Here is a 27,893-nt window from a genome sequence, read left to right as displayed (position 1 = left end):
GATTGAGCTTAATTTCTGGAAGAATCTTAAAATATCATTTTGATCCCAAACCCTTGTCTTTCTAAAGATTCTTTGCTCTCCAGGATAAAATGCTAAGAGTTCAGAACCCTTTAAAATATGCTTTTTTTGGTGTTCTTTATTAATGATATCAGCACAGATTTTAAACATTTCTTAATGTATTTTTAGCAAATACCAGTATTAATATAACATGCAACACTATATAATAATATCAAATACAGAAATGATTCTTAACTGTATCTGTACATTCTTTATATCTCTTACAAGAATAATCTGTTTTCTCTATATTCACAATTATTAAATGTTGGATGTGAGCTTTAAAACCTGTCCTACACTTTTTATATGGCTTTTCAAATATCTGTTACCCAATTAGATTTCAGTAATGTAATATATCCAAACAAGTGTTCCACCAAGCAATTATTTCCTATTCAAAATATCCTATCCTATTTGATAATTTTTAAAAACCAATGTTATAGTGCTCCGATGGTATGTTGTTTTGAGAACTTTATAGACAAAATGAGGCCAAAATGTCTACTCGTTTCCAGAAAACCCATAACTCAGTTCATATGTAGCTTTTCAGTTCTTTTAAACTCTTCAGGCCAGTTGAATTCTCAACTGGATTGAAGATTACTCAACCGGACTCCTCTTTAATCCTGATTTTTACCATCATCTACTTGTTTCATGTAGTACAGAACAGTCTCATCTATATAATAATTGTCTTGAACCCTGAGTGTCTACTTGGCTATAGAGCTCTCCTCAATATGTAGTTCTCATGAGGCAACCTCCTTTTTGTCCTTAATTCCAGCCAATTATCTTGAAGGTCTCTTTATCCCCAGGTGTACAAATCTTCATTTAATTGCGTCTTTGAAGTTAGAGTTGGAGAACCTTTGAACTTGTAGGCATTCCTGGCCTCCAGTCCCAATCAGCTTTGTGAAGCATGGACAACAGAGAAGAATAATCTTACATCTGGAAAACCACAGGTTCCTCGGTTCTTTTCTAAGTCTTTTTGATTACTATCACCAGTTTTTCTGGTCATTACAGAGGGTCTGCAATGATTCCCCAGGTGCTTCTGTAGGGCTAGATACACTCCAGTTTCTATCCCCAATGGATTTGGCCAGCTTCTTATTGTGCCTCCTGAAGACAACTACATAAGGACCAGCTAAATGCATGTGGCACTCTGAAGTATCCTACCATGCCCCCTTACAATTTAATTCTATGTTTTTTTATTTTGAGCCCACTACCTATGGAGCCTTTACTCTCCTTCTTTTCTTTTTAAAGCATTTTCTAGAAATTAAAATAAATGCGAAGTCAAAAAGATAAATTTGGTGTACCAGACCATGATTTGTGGATCTGCACATTTGACAATGTACATCAATGTGGTCAGAACATCCTTCACTAATTTTATAGTCACAGTATTTGTACATTCCTATTACCTTTGGTGTGATATGAACAGGTATATTTAGAAGCTGCTCGTTGTGGATGCAATCTTATTGACATTTGCCTGGAGGGAAATCCTATTTATCTCTATCAGACTTACATCTGGACCCCTGAAAGAATGCATTGTCATTCATTTTTTCAATTAAATTAATTGTGTATACTGCTTGCATACAGGGGAAATCTCACTCCCTCCAGCAGCCACTACACCTCTGTTTACATACATAGCATAAGTACTTGCAGATTTAACTACTGTAAATGGGTCCAGGTGAAATCCAATTGCAATAGGTACTGAGCAAGGACCTGATACCTTGTCATCTATTCAACTTCTTGTTCTCCTGTGTTACCATTCCCAAGTGCTGGGATCTCCTTCTCAGGCAGTAGCCCATACTCATTCAGAAACGTTTCTACATCTACAGCAAAAAACTCTTCATTAAACTGCTCAGTTACACTAATGAAATTGCTTACGAGCTCCCCAGCTCTGTATACAAGAAGTGTTGGGAGAACATCAGTGGAGAAACGATCTCCAGCTCCTGTGTTGGAAGCTTTAATCTTGCAAAATTTCACAGTGGAGTATTCAGCAGCAAGGCATGTCAAACTATTGTTGAGTGGTTCACAGCCCTTGACATCATCTTCATATATGTGGACAATGACGGTTGTGGTTTTCCGCTCTTTCTCAACAGCTTCCAGAAATTGTTCCCCATTCTGCAGCTCAGAAAGGAAACCATATTTGGGCCCAAAACTCAGCCGCTGGTGCATGTCCTGCATACATCGCTTGCGGTATTTCCGTAGGCAACTTTCATCTTCTTTATCATCATTAATGATCTCATACTCCTGCATACTCATCTGCAAATATTTGGAAGAATAAGAGTGATTACTGAATGCACTGATTTGCTTAACAAACAGCTGGCAGCCACAAGAAACAAAACAAGAAAATATTTTGAGGAATAAAAGGAGGTATCTTTTAAAATGTTCATCTATTATTATTGTATTGCCATTATTTGATACTCCTCTGCCATTTTAAGAGCCGTAGCAAACTAGGATTTTGCGAGAGCAAACTAAGCCAGCACGAGCGATGCTCCGCCTCTTTCTCCGCCTATTTCCCTTTGCTAGGGCAGCGTTGCGAGCATACGCTCCTGCCACAGCAAACTACAGGAAGCTTGCGCTCGGGCTTGCTCCGAAGCCCCGCCTTTTTTCCCCCCGAGGCTGCTCTCTCTCTTGCTAGCGTGCCTGTTTTCCATTGCAGAGGGCAGGGATGCGAGCGTACGCTCACAGTTGAATTCTGCCAACTGCGAGAGTACACTCGCATCACTTCCCTAGCAAGGGAAAACAGGCACACTAGCAAGAGAGAGAGCAGCCTCGGGGGGGAAAAGGCGGGGCTTCGGAGCGAGCTCAAGCACAAGCTCGCTCTCGCTTCCAGTAGTTTGCTACGGCTCTAAGGAGAAACTTCAGGGGGCAATTGGTAGCATATTTTGTTCTGGTAACCAAGCATACTGATAAATAAATAATAAGCATATCAATAAAGAAATATTCATATCAAGAAGGAAATAAACATCTGAGTGCACATATTAATTGCTATGAAGTGTTTTATATGAAGAAGGAAAAGCAGGCTGATTCCTTTCAGCATGGTTGGGCATCCGAGATAGGTCAAAACAAGGACTTTCCATGTTCTAAAATCTTTATATCTTAATTTAACATGGTCTTGGGAGAGAGTTACCATTTCTCTGTGTTCCACCTGCCCCTTTGAGATTTTGACCCCTGGGCTCTGCATTAAATTTCAGCAGGGAAAACTGTTTTTCCCAGGGACCATTGCCATCCTGCTTCTAAGCATAGCACATGTGTTATAGAATAACTGGTAGCTTGTGGCTTCCATGTTAGTGTGGAGTAGTTAATCCACCCTGGTGGTTTAAAACTTTAAAGGAACTATCCAAGGTGCTGAAACAAACAACAAACAGATTCAGCAAGCCGAACGCCACTTTGAATTTTAAAAATAGCCCCTGGAATAGATTCACTCTTCACTCTTCCAGTAACATGGAATTCAGCAGTCACTGCTAGGTAGGGGCCAAGGATTACATAAGCTATCCCCTTCCCTACATCTCCAGTAATTACAGGTGACTACTCAGGGAACTACGGTTACAGGTAAGCAACCTATAATTCCTGCTACCCATGTCTGGGAATTTAAATCAGCTTCTTAGTTAGCTATATCATCACCTAGACCAGTGTTTCTCAAACTCTGCTCCTCCAGATGTTTTGGACTTCAGTTCCCACAATTTCTGACAGCTGGTAAGCTGGCTGGAATTTCTGTGAGCTGAAGTCCAAAACACCTGGAGGAGCAGAGTTTGAGAAACATTGACCTAGACTGATCCACCCGATCTTGCCTGTGAGCAGTAGAGGTTCTATTCTATTGTCATTCAGGATGAATTAGACTGATGTTTCCATATCTGCCAGTGATCTACAGTGTGATGATCAGAAGCGGGATCATTGGCAGGAGGGTGTGCGTGTTTTAAAGCATCTATCTACTGTGTCCTTATCAATAAGAGAATAGAGCTGAATCACTCGCAGCACTGATGTCTGGTAAAGCAGGACTAAGGAATTTTTATGATTCCCATGTATTCCCTATGTTTATTTATTTACTTTGTTTTAAATCCTGCCCATTGAGGAACTCAGAGTGACTAACTCTGTTATTGCCATGATAGTGTATACATCTAGATCATGAATACAAACCATCTCTGGATGTGAAATTCTAGATTACACATTCATAAATGCAATCATGAATTCTAGCCCATGTTTTCAAGATCAATAAGAAATAAAGGAGGGGAACTACATGCATGCAAATGCAATATAGGGACAGTCTTGGTTGACTATAAAGGACCTCTATGTTTGCACATTCATACATGTGTAGATACTTTCACATGCATACAGGATGTGGGGATGACAGGAGTGTGTTGCTGGACATATTGGCAATGGTCTGGGTCTATGTTTTTATATGTGTAGGATTGTTCTCTGGGCTACTGAATCTATGCACTCTGTTGATTCACTTCTTTCTTATTACCTTGCGACTGAATCGCTCTCTGGTGTCTTTATCATCTTTACTGTGAGCCCGATGAGGCGAAGACATTTGTCTGATGAGGATCTCTTTCTTGCTTAGTGGAAGGGCATCTCTATCTTTACCTTCCAATTTAAACTTCCGCCAGTCATTTATCACCCCTTTAGGTCCTAGAACAAGAAAATGTTTTTACTTCATATTGTTTGAGATGTTTTAATTCAATTTAATTTTTGAAAATGGATTACCCAATTTCTTGGTTCTTAGAACACTGCTGTACAGATTGGTGGTTACCAGGGTTCATTTACTGTGTAGAATTAATGCAGTTTGGCATCACTTTTACTGCCATGGATAAATTCTATGTGACCATTGGAGTCACAGTTTTGCAAGCCTTCCTTGGCAAATAGTGCTTGCTGGTGCCTCACCAAACTACAACTCTCATGATCTCATAGCATTTAGCCATGGGAGTTAAAGTGGTCTCCAGCTGCATTCATTCTACCCCAGTCACTGAAAAACACTTCATAATCAAGGGAAATCTTTGTTAAGGCACTTACAAAATATATGGAAATAAAACATGATCAGCTAATGTACAAAATGATGTAAAGATAAAAACAGCTTGCAAAATATTGTTGTCACCATGAGAAGACAGAAGATCTTCCATACTACCTTTAAAATTATTATAATTGATTCAATATGGTAAAACACAAAGTATATTTTTGTTTCTTATTAAATGACTGCTTGAAAACATACAAGTGACAGATTACCAAAACAATCAGTGGTGAAATGAAATGCACAACTTCTAAAATGGCAGAAAGGAAATTGAAACATTGAAAGTATGTCGATCAAGATTGCTGAAAACAACTTGTATTGGAAAGCAACGTGTATTAGTGCATATTGCCTTCCTCTTATCTCCCATGCAGTTCTTTATATCTTGACAAAACTCTCCAGCAATAGCAATACAACAGGAAAATACCTGAAATGAGACGTAAAAACCTTACACAGACAGAAAGCACATCAGTGCTGACTATTGCAGTTTCAACCTGGTAGTAAAGAAAGTGTTTTTGCTGTGCAGATGATTATGTAGGAAATCATGGAACCAGTTTGATGCCCAGAATGTTATGATTAACCACACCACAGATACTAAAGAAAAAGTCTTGAAATGTTAAGAATAACTGGGTCATAAACACACAAAAATCAGATGAACAGGTCAATATATTAATATCCTAAAATACTTATTTAGTCATGACCATGTGTTAGCAAGAAAGTTGTAGGTTTTATCTGTCATTTTAAAAGTCTTATTATGGCTAAAATGTGTCTGAAAAGAAGAGGTTATGTGGTGTGAGAACTTTATTCATTCAAGTTTTGATGCATCCAACTCTATAGAAAGGAACAGCTAGATTTTTTTTTACATTTTCCATTGGAAAATTGCCTCACTCTACAGATGGTAAATTGTAACTAGTCAAAATCCAAAAAAACAAAGCTTTATTTTTCCATTTTATATAAAGGACACCCAGACTAAGGTGCAATTTGTCACAGGGCTTTGACTGAATTCAGCTCCTTGACACAGTAGACCATAAATTAATGTCTGCATTTCACTTTCTTTATTCTCCAAGATCCTCACATGCAGAATATGGAGAGAAGGGATAATGGGGATTTTTTGATCCCCACTCTCTCTTTTTGTAACACAGGGGATTTCTGCCTTTAGTAATGCTCTTTTTCCCTCTGAAGAACTCCTTGCTGTTGAATCTTTGCTGTCCCACTAAAGACAGTGCAGTTTAATAAGAGTTTGAATGGCAGGTATATTCTTTGAATGGATCCCTCTCAATGTGCCTTCCTGTCCTAAATATTCAGTGGGTTTTAATTCATACAATCTGATTTTGTTGTTTTTGTTACTATTTGTTTTATTATTATTTTTTAATTATATCCCAAGTTTCTTCCAATGACACTGAGGCACTAGATCAGGGGTTCTCAAATTTTTTAAACAGAGGGCCAGGTCACAGTCCCTCAAACTGTTGGAGGGCCAGATTATAATTTGACAAAAACATGAATGAATACCTATGGACACTGCACATATCTTATTTATAGTGCAAAAAAAACCCCACTTTAAAACAATACAATAATTAAAACGGAGAACAATTTTAACAAATATAAACTTATCAATGGGAAGTGTGGGCCTGCTTTTGGCTGATGAGATAGGATTGTTGTTGTTGTGTGCTTTCAAGTCGTTTCAGACTTAAATTGACCCTGAGCGAGGGCCAGGTAAATTACCTTCGAGGGCCGTATTCAGCCTTCGGGCCTTAGTTTGAGGACCCCTGCACTAGATTATTCAAAATAAACCCATGGACAGTTTCCAGAACATATTAGCAAGCAATGCAGGTAAAGAAGGTTATCTCTCAAATCACTTTCAGCAGCTACCCAACAGTAATTCACACTGTTCACTTCCTATGTTAAGGACATGCCCCCTGCCCCCTTAGTAATGATGATGTTATGGTCTCCTTACCTGTATGTATAGCCTCTGGGGTTTCAAATTCTTCCTCCAAACTAAGATCTGTTTTCTCTTCCATTGCTGTGTCTGAACAATGCTGGTGGGGACAAGAAAGCCAATAATGAGTACACTAAATAGATGAACTGCAAGCTTGCTGAAGGAAACTAGTACGTGATTTTCTTCTATTCCAATTTATTAGATATGCTTATGAAGTCATAATAAATAACACTTCTGTTAACATCTCATATGTAAATAAAGAAAAGAAAAACACATTCAGTTCTTAAAAGGGTGGACACATGTAGAAATAACCTGAGTGGACCTTAGTGTGATAGTATGATGGATTGATCTACCTCTGGAATCATAATCACAAACACTCTGAGACATGCATAGGAGAATCTTATGTATAAAAATCCATGTGCATGTTACCTAGCCAAAAAAGGACAAAAACTTTTGAAAAAATTTTCTTCATCTGGCATAGATGTCTTAAAAACCTTGTCATGGCTGGCAAAAGATTTGGGGCAAATATACACACCCCTGTACTGTCTTCAGATGAGAGGAGGGTATGTATGGTAAACAGGTTCTCAATATAGGCATCTCAAGCATCATTCCCTAATGGACCTAGGTTTACTGCATATAAGAAAATCCATAAAAACAGATCAATTAAAATGGTTTTTCATTTGAGAACACAGAAGATTTCTTTGAATCTTAAATTGCTTTTGAAACATAGTTCACGGGTTAATTTGCCAGAAGAGGACAACAAGTTTCCTGCACAGTTCATCTGACATCTGGATATAAAACTAGGTGCTAGATCAAGCAAAGGAAGTCCCTTTAGGGGACCCTTCAGGGAGAGGAGGCAAGGTACAAATAAAGCTTATTGTCATTATAAAAAACAGATCAAGGTCATTTCGCTCTTTGCTGAAAGGAATAATCCTTCAAAAAACACTGTCTCAAATCAAGACAGTATAAACCCCCTTTCCTACTTACTTTCCTCTTCTCTCTTCTTTTTGTTCAAGTGAAATGAAGTCAAGGCTGTCCATGTGTAATTGGACATAACTAGTGTTAAATACACCGATTCAAGGTAAATGTCTAGATTTAAGATATCCTAAGAACATTATCAACATTTTGAATAATGGACATTCAGCTCTGTTTTAACTCCAGGTCTATCACCTGGAGTTAAATTGATTTAATTGAACTGGTTGTTTTGGGCAGCAGATACTGGTGTTGAAGAGACTGGCTATAAAGTATTAGAGAATGGAGCGAAGTTTGCCACGTGGCCTTGTAGACACCCTCTAGCTTTAACTCGCAGTCTTTAAGTGTGGTGGGAGATAAAGTCCTGCTGCCAAAACTGAAGGAAAACATGAGCTAATCTTTTTTTTTGGTTTTGTGCATGGAATGTCGATGCACCTTGTACTTTGTCTCAATGAGCAAAATGATGGGGCTTGCTCAATTAAAAAAGCAATTGTTTGATCTGGATTACTGTTCTGTTATAATGATAGTTACACATAAAAATAAACCAAGGAAGCAGGATATTACTATTAAAGGTATTTTTAGCTGGTACAAGTGTAAACAGGAGAAAACTGGCTACAGCCAAAACAGATCTGTATCTTCATCTTCATATGACTAATCATCATACTCAGACGGTTTAAAATTAATTAGATTTCTTTTATTACTTCCTTGTAGATTTCAAGTCCTGAGGGAATAGACTTTGAACAAGGGTTAGAAGAAGACCTCCATATACTTTACAAAGCACAACCTTTCTATACAAAATAATCCCAAGTTCAATTGGCATTTCCATGCAGAATGGGAAAACACTACACTGAAAGCCTGGAGAGCCACCACCAATGTGGACTGCAGACTGAACTAGAGAAACCAATGACCGAACTCAATTTCCTGTGCAATTCTTATCTTTTAAGCCTTCCAAGGTATCTGAAACTATAACAACTGAGGTTGTTAGCTCCTAAGCTGAAGGGAACGATTGGAATTATCTTCTGGTCTTTTTATAACACTTGAAAAGGAAGAATGCTTTAGTGTTGCATTATGGTTAATATTTTGTTAGATTTATATCACTGATGTGGTGCTATTATAGGGAGAGCAGCTGCTTTATTATGTTCTCCCAATCTCACTTCAGAGTACATGTGGCATAACTGTATATCACTAGAGTGACTAAAAAAAACTAGACATTATGCATACAGGCAGTCTATAGGTTTGTTCTGAAGTTGAATTTATATGTAAGTCAGAACAGGTACGTTTTTAAGTGTAACTCTAGACAAATGTAGACTGTCTATGTCCTTATACAAAAGATTTCACCTCACTTTCTGTAATAATTAGATTTTCAAAATATGACTTATTTTGGAAACAAGGACTGGCGATAAAGTTTCTGTGGAGATACTTTTTTACCATGATAACTCTTACAGGAAATCAGAAGGGGGGGGGCGTTTTCAGTCCGGCAAGATTCAGTCAATTGGCACCAATGGGAAAACGTGAGAGGCTCATTTCTCTGTCATGTCTATGTCTATCAGGATGAAACTGGCCCTCACTTGTAGGCCACATTTATGACTGCAAGCCTGCTAAGTTTCAGAGCTTTTCACCAATCCACCGATTTTTAGGAAATTTATAAAAAAAATTTACCATATCTTTTTTAAAACACACACAAGACGGGTTTTTGGAAATTGAAGTCCCAAACGCACACCACAAGAGGGGAGGAGAATGGGCACAGTCAACCAGGCTTCTGATTGACTGAGAAAGAAATGTGAGCAACAGAGAGAGAAAAACCTCAACTCCCATCATGCCCGGGGGGAGGGGGGAGCGCAGAGGCTCCTTCAATGCCCATGCCGCACAAAGTGCTGCTGGGAAAGCAAATTCCTGGTTGGGCTCCTCTGAAGGAGAGGGCTAGGGAAGTTTTCCCCTCCTTTCCCTCTCTCTCAGGTCAGAATATAGAATAAAAATTAAGAATTTGCATGTTTCTTAGTATAATCCACATATCCACTGATGCTGCAGAACTTAGCATTTTAAAAATATTTCTGTGTAAATTTAAAACACTTTTTATAACACTGTTATAGCAGTATTATTCCACTTCATTTGCTGTGGTAAAAATGTATGGAATCCTGAGATCTGCCATTCAGAGGAGACCATTTCGAAATTTTAGCAGTAGAGCTCTTGCGCCTCACTAAAGACTTAATCCCACTGAACATGTCAAGTGTTTGAAAGAGTAGGTTTACCGTACAGCTCAGGCATACCCTGATTTGAAATTAAATGGTTTTCCTACCTTCATCACACACTAGCAAACTATTCATTTTATTCAGTTGATTTGCCACCATATGGTAGAGAGTTGTTCCTGCCTACTGTCCCTCCACCGTTTTCTTAGTGAAAGGTAATACTTCCTTTCTTGGACTATGATTTTTGTTCCTGGGTTATAAATTTCCTAATTGGTTATATCATAAACACATGGGATATTAAACTGCAAAAACTTTTTCTTTGAAGGAGGGACATCCTGCTATAGCACATTTTGCTCTAGTTTCTCAATTATTGAATATTGTGTAGAGTTTCCACCAATTTAACGTAGTTTGTGGGCACAAAAATGAAGTTTTTGGAGCACAACAACTACTTTCAAAGTAAGGACTACACAATTAAACACGAAATAACACTTGCAAACTAGGAACATATTTTCTTCATTATTATTATTTTGCTGACACAAAAACCCGGTATGACACAGCAAATGAGATCTATATGCTGGATTTCATATCACAAAATCATAAGTCAAACACTTTCCTGTAAGTTCACAGCAGCCGCTCCCAGAAAAGACACAGGACGCCAATCCGTAATCAATCAGGAAACTTTTACTACTGGACACGAATACACAATGAAAGCCAGGATTGGCATACAGACAGAAGTCAACCCTTATATACCCTCCCCCACATTCGAATCCCCTCTTCCCGCCGACTGAAGATCCCGCTCAATATTCCCCGCCAAACCACCAACTGCCCTTCCCAAGGCCACCAGCTGCAAATCCTTATCGGTTCTCCATGTCAGGAATCTGGTTTATTGCGCCACCATCCAAGGCCAGGAAACCAAGTCCTGACACTTTCCAAGCATCTAGGACTGTGTGATGTATTTTCAAAAGATGCGCGCAGATCCAAGTAAGGTGGCCTTTTGCAGTTGACAGATTGTGATTTTGTCAATGTTTATTGTTTCCAAATGCCCAGGATTCTACAGGATGGGCCCATGGCATTTAGACTGGTGCCAAACTGCCATAATTCAGCACTGCATATAGCTTCTAATTGGATATCTGACCAGACAGCTTACTTCATTATTTGTCCTACCCAGGGGCAAAATTTTCTGAAGTTGTGACACTGGTCAGAGGGGCAATGGTGGGCATGTGGTTGGTTGGCAGCCCTCTGGTCATCTGGGACAGCTGGAGCTGGGATGGCTACAAGACCCAATAGGACTCTCCTCTTGCTTGCCCTCTCCTATTGCTTGAGCCAGAGAAGAAGGAAGAGGAAGCAAGGGAGGCCAAAGCAGCTATGTGGCCCATTTTGCAAATGAAGGTAGAGTATCAATTTGATGGTTAATATGGGGAAAATGGAAAGTCAGTACAAGAGCCAGTAGGATCCCAAATCCAATAGCTCTAATATGAGATTTCCTGGGAAATATGGTTGAGTTGATCACCCTAAGAACAAGACCTCCCACCGTCATCACCACCACCACAGGCTGCACTGCCAAGGAATAATCTCTCTTGGAATCATATGATGGCACTGGTTGGGCAACAAGTCAATCTCATTCATTCTCTTTCTTTCTCTAAACAAACATACTGTCTCCTTTACCTCCAATCTCCAATTACACTTGTTGTTGTTCATCCGTTCAGTCGTCTCCGACTCTTCGTGACCTCATGGACCAGCCCATGCCAGAGCTCCCTGTCGGCCGTCACCACCCCCAGCTCCTTCAAGGTCAGTCCAGTCACTTCAAGGATGCCATCCATCCATCTTGCCCTTGGTCGGCCCCTCTTCCTTTTTCCTTCCACTTTCCCCAGCATAATTGTCTTCTCTAGGTTTTCCTGTCTCCTCATGATGTGGCCAAAGTACTTCAACTTTGTCTCTAGTATCCTTCCCTCCAGTGAGCAGTCGGGCTTTATTTCCTGGAGGATGGACTGGTTGGATCTTCTCACAGTCCAAGGCACTCTGAGCACTTTCCTCCAACACCACAGCTCAAAAGCATCGATCTTCCCTTGCTCAGCCTTCCCTAAGGTCCAGCTCTCACATCCGTAGGTTACTACAGGGAATACCATGGCTTTGACTATGCGGATCTTTGTTGCCAGTCTGATGTCTCTTCTCTTTACTATTTTATCGAGATTGGACATTGCTCTCCTCCCAAGAAGTAAGCGTCTTCTGATTTCCTGGCCACATTCCAATTACACTACTAGGGATAAAAAAAGGATAAAAATGACAGCTCTTGCTGGAAGGCTAAACTGATGCCTGGCAGGTGTCACAGTAAAGTGATTTGAGGGGGAAAGCCCTTTGTTGGTATAGTTTGTTGCCTCCGCTGTTTAGGGAGTTCAAAGGACCTAGTATCATAGAATCATAGAGTTGGAAGAGACCTTGAGGGCCATCTAGTCTAACCCTCTGCCAAGAAGCAGGAAGAAGCACCTCCACCCTACCCCACACCTCCCCTATGTTCTGATTACTGGTATGGGAATGACTTGAGTTTGTTGAAACATTTATGGGTTCTACATGGTGTCAGGGTTATCTAGAGAGATGGCTAGATGTAACCTTGATGTGCTTTGCCATGTGGCCTGGCAAACTTTGGCAGAATATGTTTAATTGATGTTTACACTGATAAAGCCTATAGGAGAGTAAATGGGGAAATCCATAATGTTCTAAACAGGAGTTTGAGTCACTTCCTCCCACATTCCAATATAGTATTTCAGTGCTCCAAGCTCTACAGATTGAATGGCATGTATTTATCTGAAGAGAGTAACATATTTTTCTCTAGTGAGTTGCAACAAGGAGTGAAGCCCTTTTGGTCAGTGTGACGGGGGAAAGGCACTCAGCAGATGTTTGTCCCTAGTCTGTGGCATGTAGTGGCAAAAATATAAGTTTCAGTGAAAACCTTGGCACCCTTTTGGTAAAGAGGAGGGCTCTGGAATGGCCACCTTGGTGCCTGTGACTCAGGGGCTGGAAAAGGAGGCTGCCCTTGGACTGGCCTGAGGTATTTGGTCTGCTTGTCCTCCATCTCTGGGGTTGAGGTTAGGTTCCTAGGATCTATTTTCTAATAGATCAGGCATGAGCAAACGAAGGCCCTGGGGCCGGATGCAGTCCCCTGGGTGATTACCTCGGGTCCTCCTCATTTTTCCTGTCCTATTGGCCTGCCGTGTCCTTATGCAAAAAAAAGACAGGGGAGGAATGCACGCAGCAGCTGATAGTCCTCTGGAGTGTGTCTTGTCTTACTCCCAGCATAAGGACTGTGTGAGCAGCCCCATCCTTATGCTAAGAGGACGGCTCGAGGAAGGCACACAGCAGCTGAAAACCCTCCAAAGCAATCTCAGCCACCATCTGTCTTGCCCTCCTCCTGGCATAATGTCAAGAGGAAGGTGTGAGGATTGGGGAAGGAGGATCAGGAAGAAGATCGGGGCAGTCACCATGTGTATCACCTTTCTCCCGGAATAAGAATGGGGCAAGCAGCATGTGCCCAGCCGTCCTTTCTCCCGACCCGTCCTTTCTGGCTGGGCCTGTAATGCAGGCCCAAAGCAAAAGAGTTTGCAGATGGGAGCAACCAAGTTACTGACTTACTCTCAGGGCTCAGGTAGTTTACCCAGGAGAAGGCTGAGAAGGAAGTCATGGAGTGATAACTGTACTAGGTTGCTCCCCAGCACCTCACTCCTTTCTAGTTCAAGTCAGTTTAAATAGATTCTAGGTTAAATAAAATGTGCCTTTGCAAATCAGTTCTCTGTATCAGATCTTATTGCATGGTTGGTCAGTGTAAAAGACGATGAACAAATGACATTAGATAGATAGATAGATAGATAGATAGATAGATAGATAGATAGATAGATAGTAGGCCTGGGTAACAACGGAAAAATTTGTTTCTAAAATCGATTCGTTTTTTGGGGGGTTTTGCGTTTCGTTATTTAAAATAATTACAAAATTTTCCTTTTAAAAAGTTCGATATTTACGAAATTTCGTAAATGTGAAAAAAATTACAAAACATTAACGAATCGATTTCCGAAACAATAACGAATCGATTCGTTAATGGCGGACGCGACCGCGAAATATGCTAAAAAACCTCCAAAAACTTCTGAAGCTTCCCTCTCCCTCTGTTGTTGACTGTCAGTGTGATATTATAATTTTTTTTCACTAATTAAACAAAAAACAACCATAAAACTTGCCCCAGACATGCGGAAATAATAACGAAACGACCTCAAAACAATAACGAAACAAATACAATAACGAAATACGAAGCATTTACAAAACTATTTAAAAATTCGTTTTTTAAAAAAATTGCTCCAGAATGGTTCGTTATCATTTTGTAATTTAAAAAATTAACGAATTATTAACGAATTACGAATTAACGAAATGAAACCGCCCAGCCCTAATAGATAGATAGATAGATAGATAGATAACCAGGGCGATGAGGAGACTAAGATAGTGGTGGTGCGTGTTAATGAGTCTTGACTTTTTATAATATTTTTACTAGAGACACTTCTTTTTAAAAGGAGTAACTCAAACAAGAATCCTTTCTTTCAATATCTTCAGCCGCCTCTTCTGAGGTAAATCTTCTCAGTAAATGGACATGAGTCTTAATTATAAAGAACTGATCAAGGAAATATTTATTCAAGAATTCACACCTGTACAAGATTTGATGGTTATTCTGTATTCCTTTAAATGTTATTACAGTTGACTTTATTTAACACAAATACTAGTAACATAACTCTCAGTATGGCTTTTATTTCCACCAGACTGGTTTTAAACTTATTTCACTGCAAGTATCTTTCTTTTCTTAACTGACAATTCAAGGCATTGGTTTGCCTTATTCTCCCTTCAGCTAACCCCACTGAAGTTATAGATACTACTGGGTTTTCTTTTTCCCTTAGCTCATGAGCTAATTACTAATTTAAACAGGTTCAATTGACTCTCTAAATACACAGGCTGAAGACTTAAATCGCTTGGTTCAGTTTCCCAACACACCAGAACCACTTTCCTCTTTGGCTTCCTCACCAAAGACTGAGTCCCTCTCTCCACCAGTGGCAGTTAGCTCCACCCACTTCACCTTCTGGCTCTTCTAACTTAGTTACATTCCTACAACAGGCTCCGTCGCTATGGCAACCACAGCAAATGTTGGCCTGCACCTATCATATCACAACATCAATAAACACATTTAAAACGTACATTATAATTTCAATCAGCAACATATTTAGTTATTTACAGGTTTTAGAGGAATGTAGATTTCCTAAATATAAAGGACCAGTTTACCTATGTAGTGTTATTAACAGGTTTATGCCCAATCATTTAAAAATGCATGTGGAGCCACCTCCTCACATATTTCATCGTTGCATGTTCAGGACACCTATCACCAAAAGACTAATCCTACCTTAGGCAAAACAAAAAAAAGTGTTATGGAAGTCTAGCAAATTCCTAGCTACCCAGTTTGCTTCAGTTTCTTGACTGGCTGAAAGGCATTTGTGAGGTTTTCTGCCTTAATATGCCATAACCATTTGACTGACTTGATTGGAGGTGAGGGTATTTGTTGCATTGACTCGGACAAAAAAACCTCCTAGACCAGATAGTTTTTGTTCCTGGGTTATAAATGTCATTTCCTAATAAAAACATGGAAAAGTTTATGACTTTTCTACATCCTACAGCACATTTCGTTATAGTTTTTCAACAAATATATCATTAATCCTCAACCAATTGAATATAGTTTGTGACAGTCACAAAAACGAAGTTTCTAGAGTATAACAACTACTTTTAAATTAAATACTGCAAATACTGTGCATGGTATTTGTTTCTTCCATTTCATTCGTTGTTTCGTTCCTTTTGTTTCATTTGAGGGGCACAAAACTGTGAAAAAAAACCCTGTACAAAAATAAACCTGAAAACTAAAGAAAGTGTAAATGGTTACCGTCTATTTGCCTTATTTTCAGGCCACATGGCATGCTTCACGTGGCTCACTGAACATTGCCACATGCTAGTATTTACTTCTGGGCCCTGCTTATTGGGCCATTAGGAGGATAAGAATACCATCTACGTCACCTGCTATCTGCCTTGCCTCACCCGCTGCCACTCTGCAGATGGAGGGGAAAGCATCACGGAAATACTGGTATCTTAAGCCCAGTGTTTAAACTCCGTTGTCTTCTGCAGATGGAGGGGAAAATATCTCAAAAATAGTGGTATCTTTTGTTGTTTATTCATTTAGTCATTTTCGACCTCATGGACCAGCCCACGTCAGAGCTGCCTGTCAGCCATGGCCACCCCCAGCTCCTTCAAGGTCAAGCCAGTCACTTCAAGGATAACATCCATTCATCTTGTCCTTGGCAAGCCCCTCTTTCTTTTTCCTTCCACTTTCCCCAGTGGTATCATAAGCCCTGTCTTTAAACTCACTTCTCTTCTGCAGATGGAGGAGAAAACATCTCAGAAATAGTGGCATCTTAAGTAACTCTGATGCTTTTAATCCAAGTCATAATGAAGGATACAAGGATAAACCATGCCATTGCCAAAAATGATGGGAAGGGGAAGGGAATCCCCCATTTATTTATTTATTTATTTAGAGGTTTTATATACCGACCCTCTCACCTTCAAAGAGGGATTCGGACCGGTTCACAACATGTGTTAACATACAAAAAATATACAATAACAACACAATGCCACTTCATTACACGGTTAAAATATCTGCACTATACACGTTAAAACATTATCATCACAGTTAAAAGAGCCAAATCGTCCGACACCATCACAATCCCATTCATCATCCTCCTTTCATGTGGGCAAAGAATTAAATCAGTTGTCAAATGCCGCGTTCCACAACCAGGTCTTTGTTAGTTTCCTGAACATCATGAGGGAGGGGGCAGTTCTGATCTCTAATGGCAGGGAGTTCCAAAGTCGAGGGGCCACCATCGAGAAGGCCCTGTCCCTCGTCCCCACCAGCCGTGCTTGTGCAGGTGGAGGGACCGAGAGCAGGGCCCCTCCAGACGATCTTAGTGGTCTTGATGGTTCGTAGGGGAGAATACGTTCGGAGAGGTAAACAGGGCCGGAGTCGTTTAGGGCTTTATAGGTTAACACCAGCACTTTGAATTGTGCTCGGAAGCTAATCGGCAGCCAGTGGAGTTCGAGTAACAGCGGAGTGGTGTGCTCCCTGTACCCCGCACCCGTTAGTAATCTGGCTGCCGCGCGTTGTACTTGCTGCAGCTTCCGGGCAGTCTTCAGAGGCAACCCCACATAGAGAGCGTTGCAGTAATCTAAGCGGGATGTAACCAAAGCGTGTACTACCGTGGCCAAGTCAGCCCTCCCAAGGTACGGACGCAGCTGGCGCACAAGTTTTAATTGTGCGAATGCTCCCCTGACCACCGCTGAAATCTGGGGTTCCAGGCTCAGCGATGAATCCAGGAGAACTCCCAGACTGCGTACCTGTGCTTTTAGGGGGAGTGTGACCCCGTCCAGCACAGGCTGTAACCCCATTGCGGCCAGTTAAAGAGTGGGGGATAGGGCTGGGCATTGGGCTGGACATTGGGCTGTGTGGTGCATCTTTGACATAAGGAAGGAAGGAAGGAAGGAAGGAAGGAAGGAAGGAAGGAAGGAAGGAAGGGTGTCCTCCCTGCCATCCCTCCCTCCTGCTTCTGCTCCTGGAGAAGTTAGAGGGTAGGGCCAGTGGGGAGAAAGAGGGAATGTTTTTAAAGAGATTTTATTTATAGAAAGAAATAAAAACCCTAAGAATTGGGGATGATCCAAACATTATAAAACTTGATGGGCTAAGAGTGGTAGATTTGTCCTCCATGCGTGGCAATTTTCATCCCTTTAGCCCTACAACTGAGGGAGAAGGGAGCCTGGGAAGCCCACCCATGTTGGCCAATGGTCCAAGATGTTTCATTCTTTTGGACACAGAATGAAAAGGCTTATTAGGAAAGGTTCCTGTTTTCAGGAGAGGCACTCAGAAACTAAAACAGGGCCTTACAAATGAAACAAACAGAAACAGATAGCAACTCTATATAAATACACAAGTTTACTGCAGAAATAAACCGGAAATAATACTTTCAAACCAGGAACTGAAAAAACTTTCACATTTTGTTACATAGTATAATTAATGTGTGTGTGGATTCAATCCTCAGAATGAGCAATGGATTACCCCTGTCACCACCAACACTGGTTAGAATCAGCCTCTACTTTATGGCTGCTATTTATCTTTTTTATATTAAAAAAAATCACACCATTGCTAATGGTGTGAAAATCTCCTGTTGTGTTTGGTGCTATGATTCTATGATGATAACAACAACAACAACAACAATTTGTATTTGTATTCTGCCCTATCTCCCTGAGGCAACTCATGGTGGATTCCAGGATATATATACAGACACAGGCAAACATTCAGTGTCTTGAAACAATGAAACACAAATACACAGACAAAAGCTTCTCCTTTCATCTCCGGCTCTATACCATTGTAGGGACAATTAAATAAAATGGAAAATGCGAATGTGCTGCTTGTGTATCTTGGAGCTGACTCTTGCCACTGGTATGGACTCCTTATTAAAAACTCCTTCTTGCCATTTCCTGTAGCTGATGCAAGCTGTATTTTGCAACCCTGTGATCATGTTGCAAAATATACACCACAAGGATTCATAGTAGATTAAAGAAGAGGTCATATGGTTGGAAACAACAAAATAAACCTGTGTTGACTGACGTAGAAAACTGTCAGCTTCTCTTTAGTTCACTGTGGTTGATGAGAGGGTTAGTGGATTTACAAAATTTATCCTCTTTAGAAGAGTTAATTCAGTTCCTTATTTATAATGAGGGAAACTGTTTTAAATAGCTGCAGGGCAGTGCTTCACTGTTCAATTAAAATTATGTCTGATTGGCCAGCAATAGCCCTATTAGAAACACTAAATGTCAATTCTCAGCAAACGTGTAACACAGCTTCCTTGCTATTTATTTATCGTGTCATCAGCAACCATACCATTGTATTACAGTTCTAACAGAACAAAACAAACACACAGATTAAAACAAAAAACAAAAAAAGAAAAAAACACACACACAGATTTTGCAAGCTTGCTAGTTGGTTAAATGTCCTTTGACCAGTATCTGGCCACTTGGAGTGCCTCTGGTGTTGCTGCAAGAAGGTCCTCCATTGTGCATGTGGCAGGGCTCAGGGTGCATTGCAGCAGGTGGTCAGTGGTTTGTTCTTCTCCGCACTCGCATGCCGAGGATTTCACCTTGTAGCCCCATTTCTTAAGATTGGCTCTGCATCTCGTGGTGCCAGAGCACAGTCTGTTCAGTGCCTTCCAAGTCGCCCAGTCTTCTGTGTGCCCAGGGGGGAGTCTCTCATCTGGTATCACCCATGGATTGAGGTGCTGGGTTTGGGCCTGCCACTTTTGGACTCTCGCTTGCTGGGGTGTTCCAGCGAGTGTCTCTGTAGATCTAAGAAAACTATGTCTTGATTTAAGTCGTTGATGTGCTGGCTGATACCCAAACAGGGGATGAGCTGGGGATGTCTCTGCCTTGGTCCTTTCACTGTTGGCTGCTACTTCCCGGCGGATGTCAGGTGGTGCAATACTGGCTAAGCAGTGTAATTTCTCCAGTGGTGTGGGCGCAAACACCCTGTGATAATGCGGCATGTCTCGTTAAGAGCCACATCTACTGTTTTAGTGTGGTGAGATGTGTTCCACATTGGGCATGCATACTCAGCAGCAGAGTAGCATAGCGCAAGGGCAGATGTCTTCACTATATCTGGTTGTGATCCCCAGGTTGTGCCAGTCAGCTTTCGTATGATGTTGTTTCTAGCGCCCACTTTTTGCTTGATGTTCAGGCAGTGCTTCTTGTAGGTCAGAGCACGGTCCAAAGTGACTCCCAGGTATTTGGGTGTGTTGCAATGCTCCAGTGGGATTCCTTCCCAGGTAATCCTCAGAGCTCGGGATGCTTGTCTGTTCTTAAGGTGAAAGGCGCATGTCTGTGTTTTAGATGGGTTAGAGATCAGTTGGTTTTCCCTATAATAGGCAGTAAGAGCACCTAGAGCTTCGGAGAGCTTCTTTTCAACCATCTCAAAACTCCCTGCTTGAGTGGTGATGGCACGATCATCAGCATAGATGAAACTCTCTGTCCCTTCTGGCAGTGGCTGGTCATTTGTGTAGATGTTGAACATGGATGGAGCAAGCACGCTCCCCTGAGGCAGGCCGTTCTTCTGTTTCCGCCATCTGCTTCTCTGGCCCTGGAACTCAACAAAGAAGCTCCTGTTTTGTAGCAGGTTTCCTATAAGGCGGGTGAGGTGGTAGTCCTTTGTGATATTATACATTTTTCTCAGGAGGAGGCGGTGGTTCACAGTATCATAGGCTGCTGACAAGTCTATGAAGACAGCTCCTGTGATCTGCTGCCTTTCAAAGCCATCTTCTATGTGCTGAGTCAGGTTCAGCACTTGCGATGTGCAGCTTTTGCCTTTTCTGAAGCCAGCTTGCTGTGGGATCAGACAGGGGTCTATATTTTCCATAATTCTATGCAAAATAAGTCTCTCCAGAACTTTGTAGAGGTGGCACAACAGGGAGATTGGTCTGTAGCTTTTTGGGTCATTACGGTCTTTGCCTGGCTTCAAGATGGCGATGACTCTTGCTTTCCTCCAGATTTTGGGGATCTGACAGGATGCAGTGCAGTTGTTCATCAGCTCCAGCAGCCAGTGCCTACCTTCCTTGCTGAGTACAGGAAACTTGAAAATCAATGAAAATATTTCTGTGCTTGTCAAAATGTTTATGTGATCTATTTCCCCCAGAAAAAAAGCTTTAGATAAAGCATGCTGACTCTGATTATGGAAATGTAATTCTATCATATAGTTTTCTTTAGATTGTCAAAGAAGGGAAAGTGAACGCATGTTGGCAAAGGATTGGATCATAGTAGCAGAGGCCCTGCGCCTGCACATTCAATAAAATGTCAGCACACATATTGAAATGGAATTCAAAAGTTATATGAGAAGAATTTCCATTTGATGAAATTGAGGTCCCTCGCAGTCCTCCTACAAGATCTACTCTGAATAGTCTATGGGTGACATTTTGAGGGAGGGCTTCAAGGGAGGAAATTGGGCAAAAATACCTTCCTATTTTCCCTTTGAGGAAGTTTCTAATAAATACAAAAGTCACACTGCACCACTGATTCCATCCCATTGGCTTCATTAGGACTGAATGGTAAACCATTGTTTATCATTCCAAGGGTAATTGGGTTATCTCATACCTTCTTCACTTCTCTTTTTCTAGTTTAGTTAGGAAGAAGAATTCAGAAGTTTTGTTTCAGGTTAACCACAGCTTCTCATGACATTTGAGGTCAGATAAATTGTGGCTACTCTTAATTATGGCTAACAGAAACTAGCTCACTCTAAACCATGGGTGATGAACCCAACTTGTTTCAAATAAGTGTAGTTAAGATTAGCAATAATTGTGGGGGTTGAATATAATATTAATTGTGGTTAACTGAAATGTAAAGCAAAATGTAATCTCCTTATGGCCATACCAAAAGAAGGGGAGGAGGAGAAAGTACCCAAACATTAGATATATGCACCTAAGAATACACTAACTGTCGTTTTATAGAAAGGTTCAATTTTCACATGGAAGGAAGGCTTTAGCTTTATGAAATTACATTTCTGTGAGCTATGAAATTGCATGTCTGTGAGCTATGAAATCAGATATATTTTTCTAACTGTAGTGCCTCATATATGATTAAAAAAATTCGTTTCAAATGTTGACATATTAAATTATAGCACCTTGTTTTACATAAATCAGACTTAAACATATTTTCCCAATAACTTTATCCCTTTAGATTGTAATAACTGCTTCTTGCCATTATTATTGCTGTTAGTTGTATTGTAATGGCATTTAAAAAATATTTGTGTGGAAAAGAGTTATATAAAGCAACAGAGAAATGTCAAGATAAATAGTAGTATATACAGTAGGAAGAGAAAGCTGTGACTGAAAATATTGTAAGACTCAATTGCCATCAGCCCCAGCCATTGTGGCCAACAATGGGTGAATGGGTTGAGCAATCTCTGGTAGCTCTCCTTTCCTGATATAAAATATCTCCCCCTAAACTGAAACCTTTCAAAATGTTAAACAAATGTTGTTTTTCCTCAATTTTCTTAAGACCAAAGAAGAGGGCACTTATGGTCCTGCAGAGTTTGTTGGGCTGCAGCTCCCACCATTGTGAGGAATGATGGGAATTAAAACCCAATCATATCTGGAGGATCACTTATCATCCCTCCCAGTGTCCAACTGTGACAAAAATAAATAGAACTCTAATTTCTCTTCAGTTTTCCAAAATGATTCATTACATATAGCCTTAGATCCAGCTCTTATAAAATAGTCATTTGTTTTCCCAAGAAATTTTATCCAGATAAAAATCACAAGGGACAGGCAAGTGTCTGTTCCATGACTCATGCAGCAATTCTGTGAAACTGATGTATTCTCTGTTTACAGTGCTAAGAGTCTAGTATTGAATTATGAGGTTATGTTTCCTTCCAAACTTATTATGAAGCTAAAGACTGTCATATATATTATTGTCCTGGCCCTTATGGTTGCTTATCTCAAAATCAGGGATACTTTTATAATTTGTCTCTACCTATCATGTACCTAACTATGTCATCTAAACAAGCCATTTCTGGTTCAAAATTACTATAATTCAGTGCACTTGTTCTCAACTACACAGCCCTACACAACAAATTGATGGATTCGAGCTAACTGTATCTTCATGTATAGCCCTGCCTAGGTTTTAAACTTTTGGAAAGATATTTTCCTCAGTCTAACTGACAGGAGGGTTTAGGCAGCATGAAGTGACATCAATAATGTTATGCCTTTATTTGGTCACTTATGAATGAAAGTGGCAATAAAATGCATTTTCAGCTAAAGCAATTGATTCAAACTGGAATTTGAGCATAAATATTTCTTTAGAATTAAGTTATGAAATAGATTGAGACACAGCTTTAAAGAGACAAATTTACATTACATTTTTATATTTACCTACCATTTCTATTAGTTGAGTGTTGTTTTAGTGTTGTTTTTACTAAAATCTAGTTCCTTTGGAGTATGCTAAAATCTCCTTTGCTTGTTGTTACCGTTTCTAGTCTAGATCACAAGACATAAGTCACTTTCTCAAGGATAATTCCAATGGGATGAGTTCAGTTAAGAGGCTTTTGAATTTAGCAGTCTCATTAACTGATCTCCCATTTCTAAAAACAATACAGGATCATTTTTGGGACACTTTGTGTCATACAATTTTTGTTTATAATGTGGAACCCCAAATTTCTTATTCAAAATGAAAAGATGAAGGCATTGTGGACACTGAAAACAATTTGATCCCTTCTGATCTGGAGTTATTGTCAGAAGAGGAAATTTCATCACAAGGTATGTGGTAAAATATGGAGTGTGTCAAAACATAGCACCAGGACAATTATGATAGTTTAAAGTTACTATTGGAAGCACACACTGTCGATAGTAGGATGTTGATATCAGGAGTAGATGATATAGATGGTAGGATGCCAATATCAGAGAAGACAATGCTGATGTTTGGTGATCCTCAAATGCTAAGACTTTTGGAAGAACATCATAACAGGAAGTTGTTGTTTCTTTTTTTCAATTCATCAGAACTTTGCTGCAGAAGTTATAACCCTAAAGCAATCATATAAGTGAATTTAATGCTGTGTCCAATCCAAGGATCACATTCCAAAAATGGAAGCAGAACAAGTCATGTGGACATTTACCAAGGTGTTTAAAATTCTCTTCTATCAAGTTTTTTGATGCATCAATTATTATCCTAAATTTTCCATTGACCACTACAGTATGTGTGTGTGTGTGGGGGGGGGGGGGGGATATGTAAATTGTCCATAGCATCACTCCATAAATTCTTCCAGCAAGCAATAATAGTTTCTGGTATTTATTCATCCTTTGCAGCTTTGGTGAAAGTTAGTGTTTCATCAAATTTTAAGGATCTCCTGGACAGCATCAAGACTTCCATCAATTTCTTCTGCAATGTGCTCTAATATCAAACATAATATGCAGGATTGTTTCCTCCTCTCAAGTAGGAGCAGAGCCCCATAAGATCCTCTATACTTGTTGCCTCCACCAACTATTTTGAATCCACCTAAACACAATTTGGTAGCACAAATAAATATCACAAATAAATATCACAATAAATTCACAAATAAATATCTATAACATGTTTCTGTTTTATTTGGATTTTAGTTACAAATATCAAAAATTTACCAATATCAAAACTTGAGATGGAAGCCAAGATGATCAAAAAGAAGTAATCTCTCTTTGACTCAACTAGAGGTCATTTTAATTACCACGGAGGATGATATGCTTCTGTTCAGAGCTGCTGCTTATGATTTTGTAACATTCAAACTAATGTAGCTGTCCTTGCACAACAGATATAAACTAGGCCACAGCAAATCAGACTTTTACAAATAAAATCAAATAAAGACATACTGATTCTCCCAATTTACAAAATCAAACTGGCACGGCTGGAGGGTATGGAAATCTGTACAAACCCCAATAGCTTTTTACATTAATCATTGCAACATTAACTAGTTGAGACTACTTAGAACAGCATGAAGATGGGAAATGACAAGAAAAAAGGAAAAGCTGAGACAGAATTTTGTGATTTAGAAGCAGGGAAGGAAAAATATTCATTATTACTTATTTCCTAAGTAAGAACGAGGTTTCCAATGGTTGTGAAATCCTGTTGAGAGGAACAGTATACGGCAAGTCAGCCATGAGAATTTTTGCCCTTTAGCAAATATTTATCTGCACATAATTTTCTCTGATTTTTTTTCCTGTATGGAAAACATGTTTCTTGAAGAGGAAACAAAAAAATTGTTTCTGCACAAGTAACACATTTTCTGCACAGGAAATATATTTCCTGCACAAATACTGAAATGAAGATAGTAACTGAGAACTGTACCAAATTTTTCAGGTTTGTGTGAAAAATGTTCTCTATTGGAATTCACCCTTCTTGTCTGCAAAAATGAAGCCTATGAAAATTCACATCCTTGCTCGGGAGTAAATTTGGGCAGGGTTTATGACTTTGATTAATGGGCAAAGGTACAATCCATTGGTGGTTCATGGTCCAAACTGGCGGGTTAGGCTTTTTATCCCATTGTGTAAGATAAGATCCCTCACTACCTAAATCACAGACTAGTTATGATACAATCTTAAATTTAAGTTGTAACATCTTGGAGTTAGGCTTGGGTAACCACGGAAAAATTTGGTTCTAAACTCGTTTTGTTTTTAGGGGGCCCTTGCGTTTCGTTTTTTTTAATAATTCCGAAATTTTCCTTTTAAAATTTTTGAAATATACGAAATTTCATAAAATTACGAATCGATTCGTTAATGGCGGACGTGATTGCGCAATATGCTAAAAAAAACCTCCAAATGGGACAGGGGGAACTTCTGAAGCTTCCCTCTTCCTCTGTTGTTGACTGTTGGTGTGATAAAACAAACAACAACTATAAAACTTGCACCAGACATGCGAAAATAATTATGAAATAATTATGAAATAATTATGAAATAATTACAAAATAATTACAAAATAATTATGAAATAATTACAAAATAATTATGAAATAATTACAAAATAATTATGAAATAATTACAAAATAATTACGAAATAAATTGAAAAAATTGTTTCGAATCTAATTTACTCCTCACACTATTCCTGCATGGCTCAATATTGGATCGTAAGCTAATTTAAATACGAATTAATAACGAATTACGAAATTAACGAATGAAACCGCCCAAGCCTACTTGGAGTAAGTCCTGTGGAACCCAAGAAAGTATATGCCTGAGCAAACACATGAAATTGCCATTAATGATTCTTCAAGTTGGAAACAGAATATAGTTTACTGTCAAACTATCAGCGAGACTATTAAATTAAATATTATTTAATTGGCAAAGACACCAACCATTAATATAATTTTAGAACAGTGTGATTTTCTGTCAAGTAGGTGAGTTTTAAGTCCTTAATAAATGAGCACCCAAATAATACTCTGTAGTAAAAGAGAGAGGGAAAACTAATGTAAAGAAGAAAGTCTAGGTATGTTTCCACTTTCAGGAAGCTTTGCTTGCAAGCTCTGTTTGCTAGCGCAACAGAGGACAAAGTGGTGAACACAAATATATATATATATATATATATATATATATATATATATACCAGCTCCAACTGACACTGCTTTTAGAAAGCATGCAAGAAAGTGGGAGAAATCCAGTGCAACAAGACATAAAAGTAAGGCTCCTGTCACCACAACACTGCTAATTTGATCCCCATTGGATTGCACTGCCAGTTAACTTGTCAATCTTGACATCCTAAATGCATCTATTAAATAATGTAGTTTGTGAGAAGTTACTGTCATGGAATTCAATTTTGAACAAATCATAAGCATCATCTGTTTCTGTGAGGTGGTAGCTAAATTGCTTTATGTGAATGAGTTTTAGAGCCATCATTTTACTGAGATAAACACAATAAAAAACAGCAAAACATACATTGCTCCAAGCTACAGGGGGGAAAGATGATTTTAAGGATAGGACAAAATCATTTTTTTCCTTCTGAAATTATATAGCATTTTGCAAATTGATTGATATCACTAGAAATAAATAAAGAAGCAAGCAAAAAAGAGAGAAAGTTACCTTGTGAAAATTCAGATACTTAGCTTCCTGGGCACTCCACTTTTCCCAGAGTAACCAACAATGTCCTTGATTGGGTAAAGCTCGAGCAAATGTGAGTCCTTGGCTGATGTACATTTGAGGATAGATAAATCTGGATAGAGATTTAGGTCTTGGGATCATGATGACCCTGACAGAAATAGCTCTGGGCATGTAAGAGGATTACCATAAAGGAATTAGCCATTTTGTTAATTAGCCCAGGCCAATGAAATGCTAGGTTTCCCAGAGGTTTAAAGGATTTAATACATATATGTTATTGGGAAAGAAGACAGAAGAAAACTCCAAACCGGCCATGCATTGATACCTGATGGCACCTTGACGTTTTCAATAGAGGTAGATAGATAATTAGCAGAACATGAAACACCATCACTGTTACATCTGAAAGTATGAATGCACTAAAGTAGGAATTAAGCATACAGAGGCAGTCCCTGCATTACAAACAAGATAGGTTCTGTAGACTTGTTTTAAGTTGAATTTGCATGTAAGTTGGCACAGGTGCATTTTAGAGTAACTCCAGCCAGGTATATATCTACAGGCAGTCTCCAAGTTACAAACAAGTTAGGTTTTTTAAGGTTTGTTCTCAAATTGAATTTGCATATTAGATCAGGTACATTTTAAAGAGTAACTTTAAAGTAACCCACTTCTGCACAGGTTCTAGTCCCCACCCCCAACCCAAATCTTTCGGAGTTTTCGGAGCAGAGTCAAATCAGGAGTAAAATCAGGATAACATGAGGCCACCCCTTCATCACCCCATTCAGGTCTCCAAACTTGGCAGAGAGGCCTGCTGGCAGCATAGGCCTCTCCCTACAGTTCTCCTGGCATGAGAAAATAATGCATCCAAATGTTCCATTTTCTCACACCAGGAGGACTGTAGTGGGCACCATCCTGCTCCTCTGGGCTTTTTTAAGCCTGAAGAAGCGGGATGGTTGTGAGAACTTACCCCCAGTGTTGTGGAACGTGACCCCAGATGTCAGTCCCCACAATACTTCATTAGACCGGGGCCTTTCAGTAAGTTGTATAGCCTGTTGTGGG

General features: G+C 39.5%; 1 protein-coding gene across 1 annotated transcript; it reads right to left on the bottom strand.

Annotated features, from left to right (window-relative positions):
• Positions 1-118: 118 nt before the first annotated feature.
• Positions 119-26,964, bottom strand: PDC (phosducin). Its single transcript, XM_060774516.2, has 4 exons — positions 26,826-26,964; positions 6,996-7,077; positions 4,505-4,668; positions 119-2,298 (listed from the first exon to the last, which is right to left on the bottom strand). The coding sequence occupies exons 1-4, from the start codon at positions 26,937-26,939 to the stop codon at positions 1,771-1,773; spliced, it is 888 nt and encodes a 295-aa protein (XP_060630499.2). The 5' UTR covers positions 26,940-26,964; the 3' UTR covers positions 119-1,770.
• Positions 26,965-27,893: the final 929 nt, after the last annotated feature.

This window comes from Anolis sagrei, chromosome 4, assembly GCF_037176765.1.
Source record: "Anolis sagrei isolate rAnoSag1 chromosome 4, rAnoSag1.mat, whole genome shotgun sequence".
NCBI lineage: Eukaryota > Metazoa > Chordata > Lepidosauria > Squamata > Dactyloidae > Anolis > Anolis sagrei.
The sequence above is the reverse complement of the archived record's forward strand: the minus strand, read 5'-3'. Positions and strand labels throughout refer to the sequence as shown.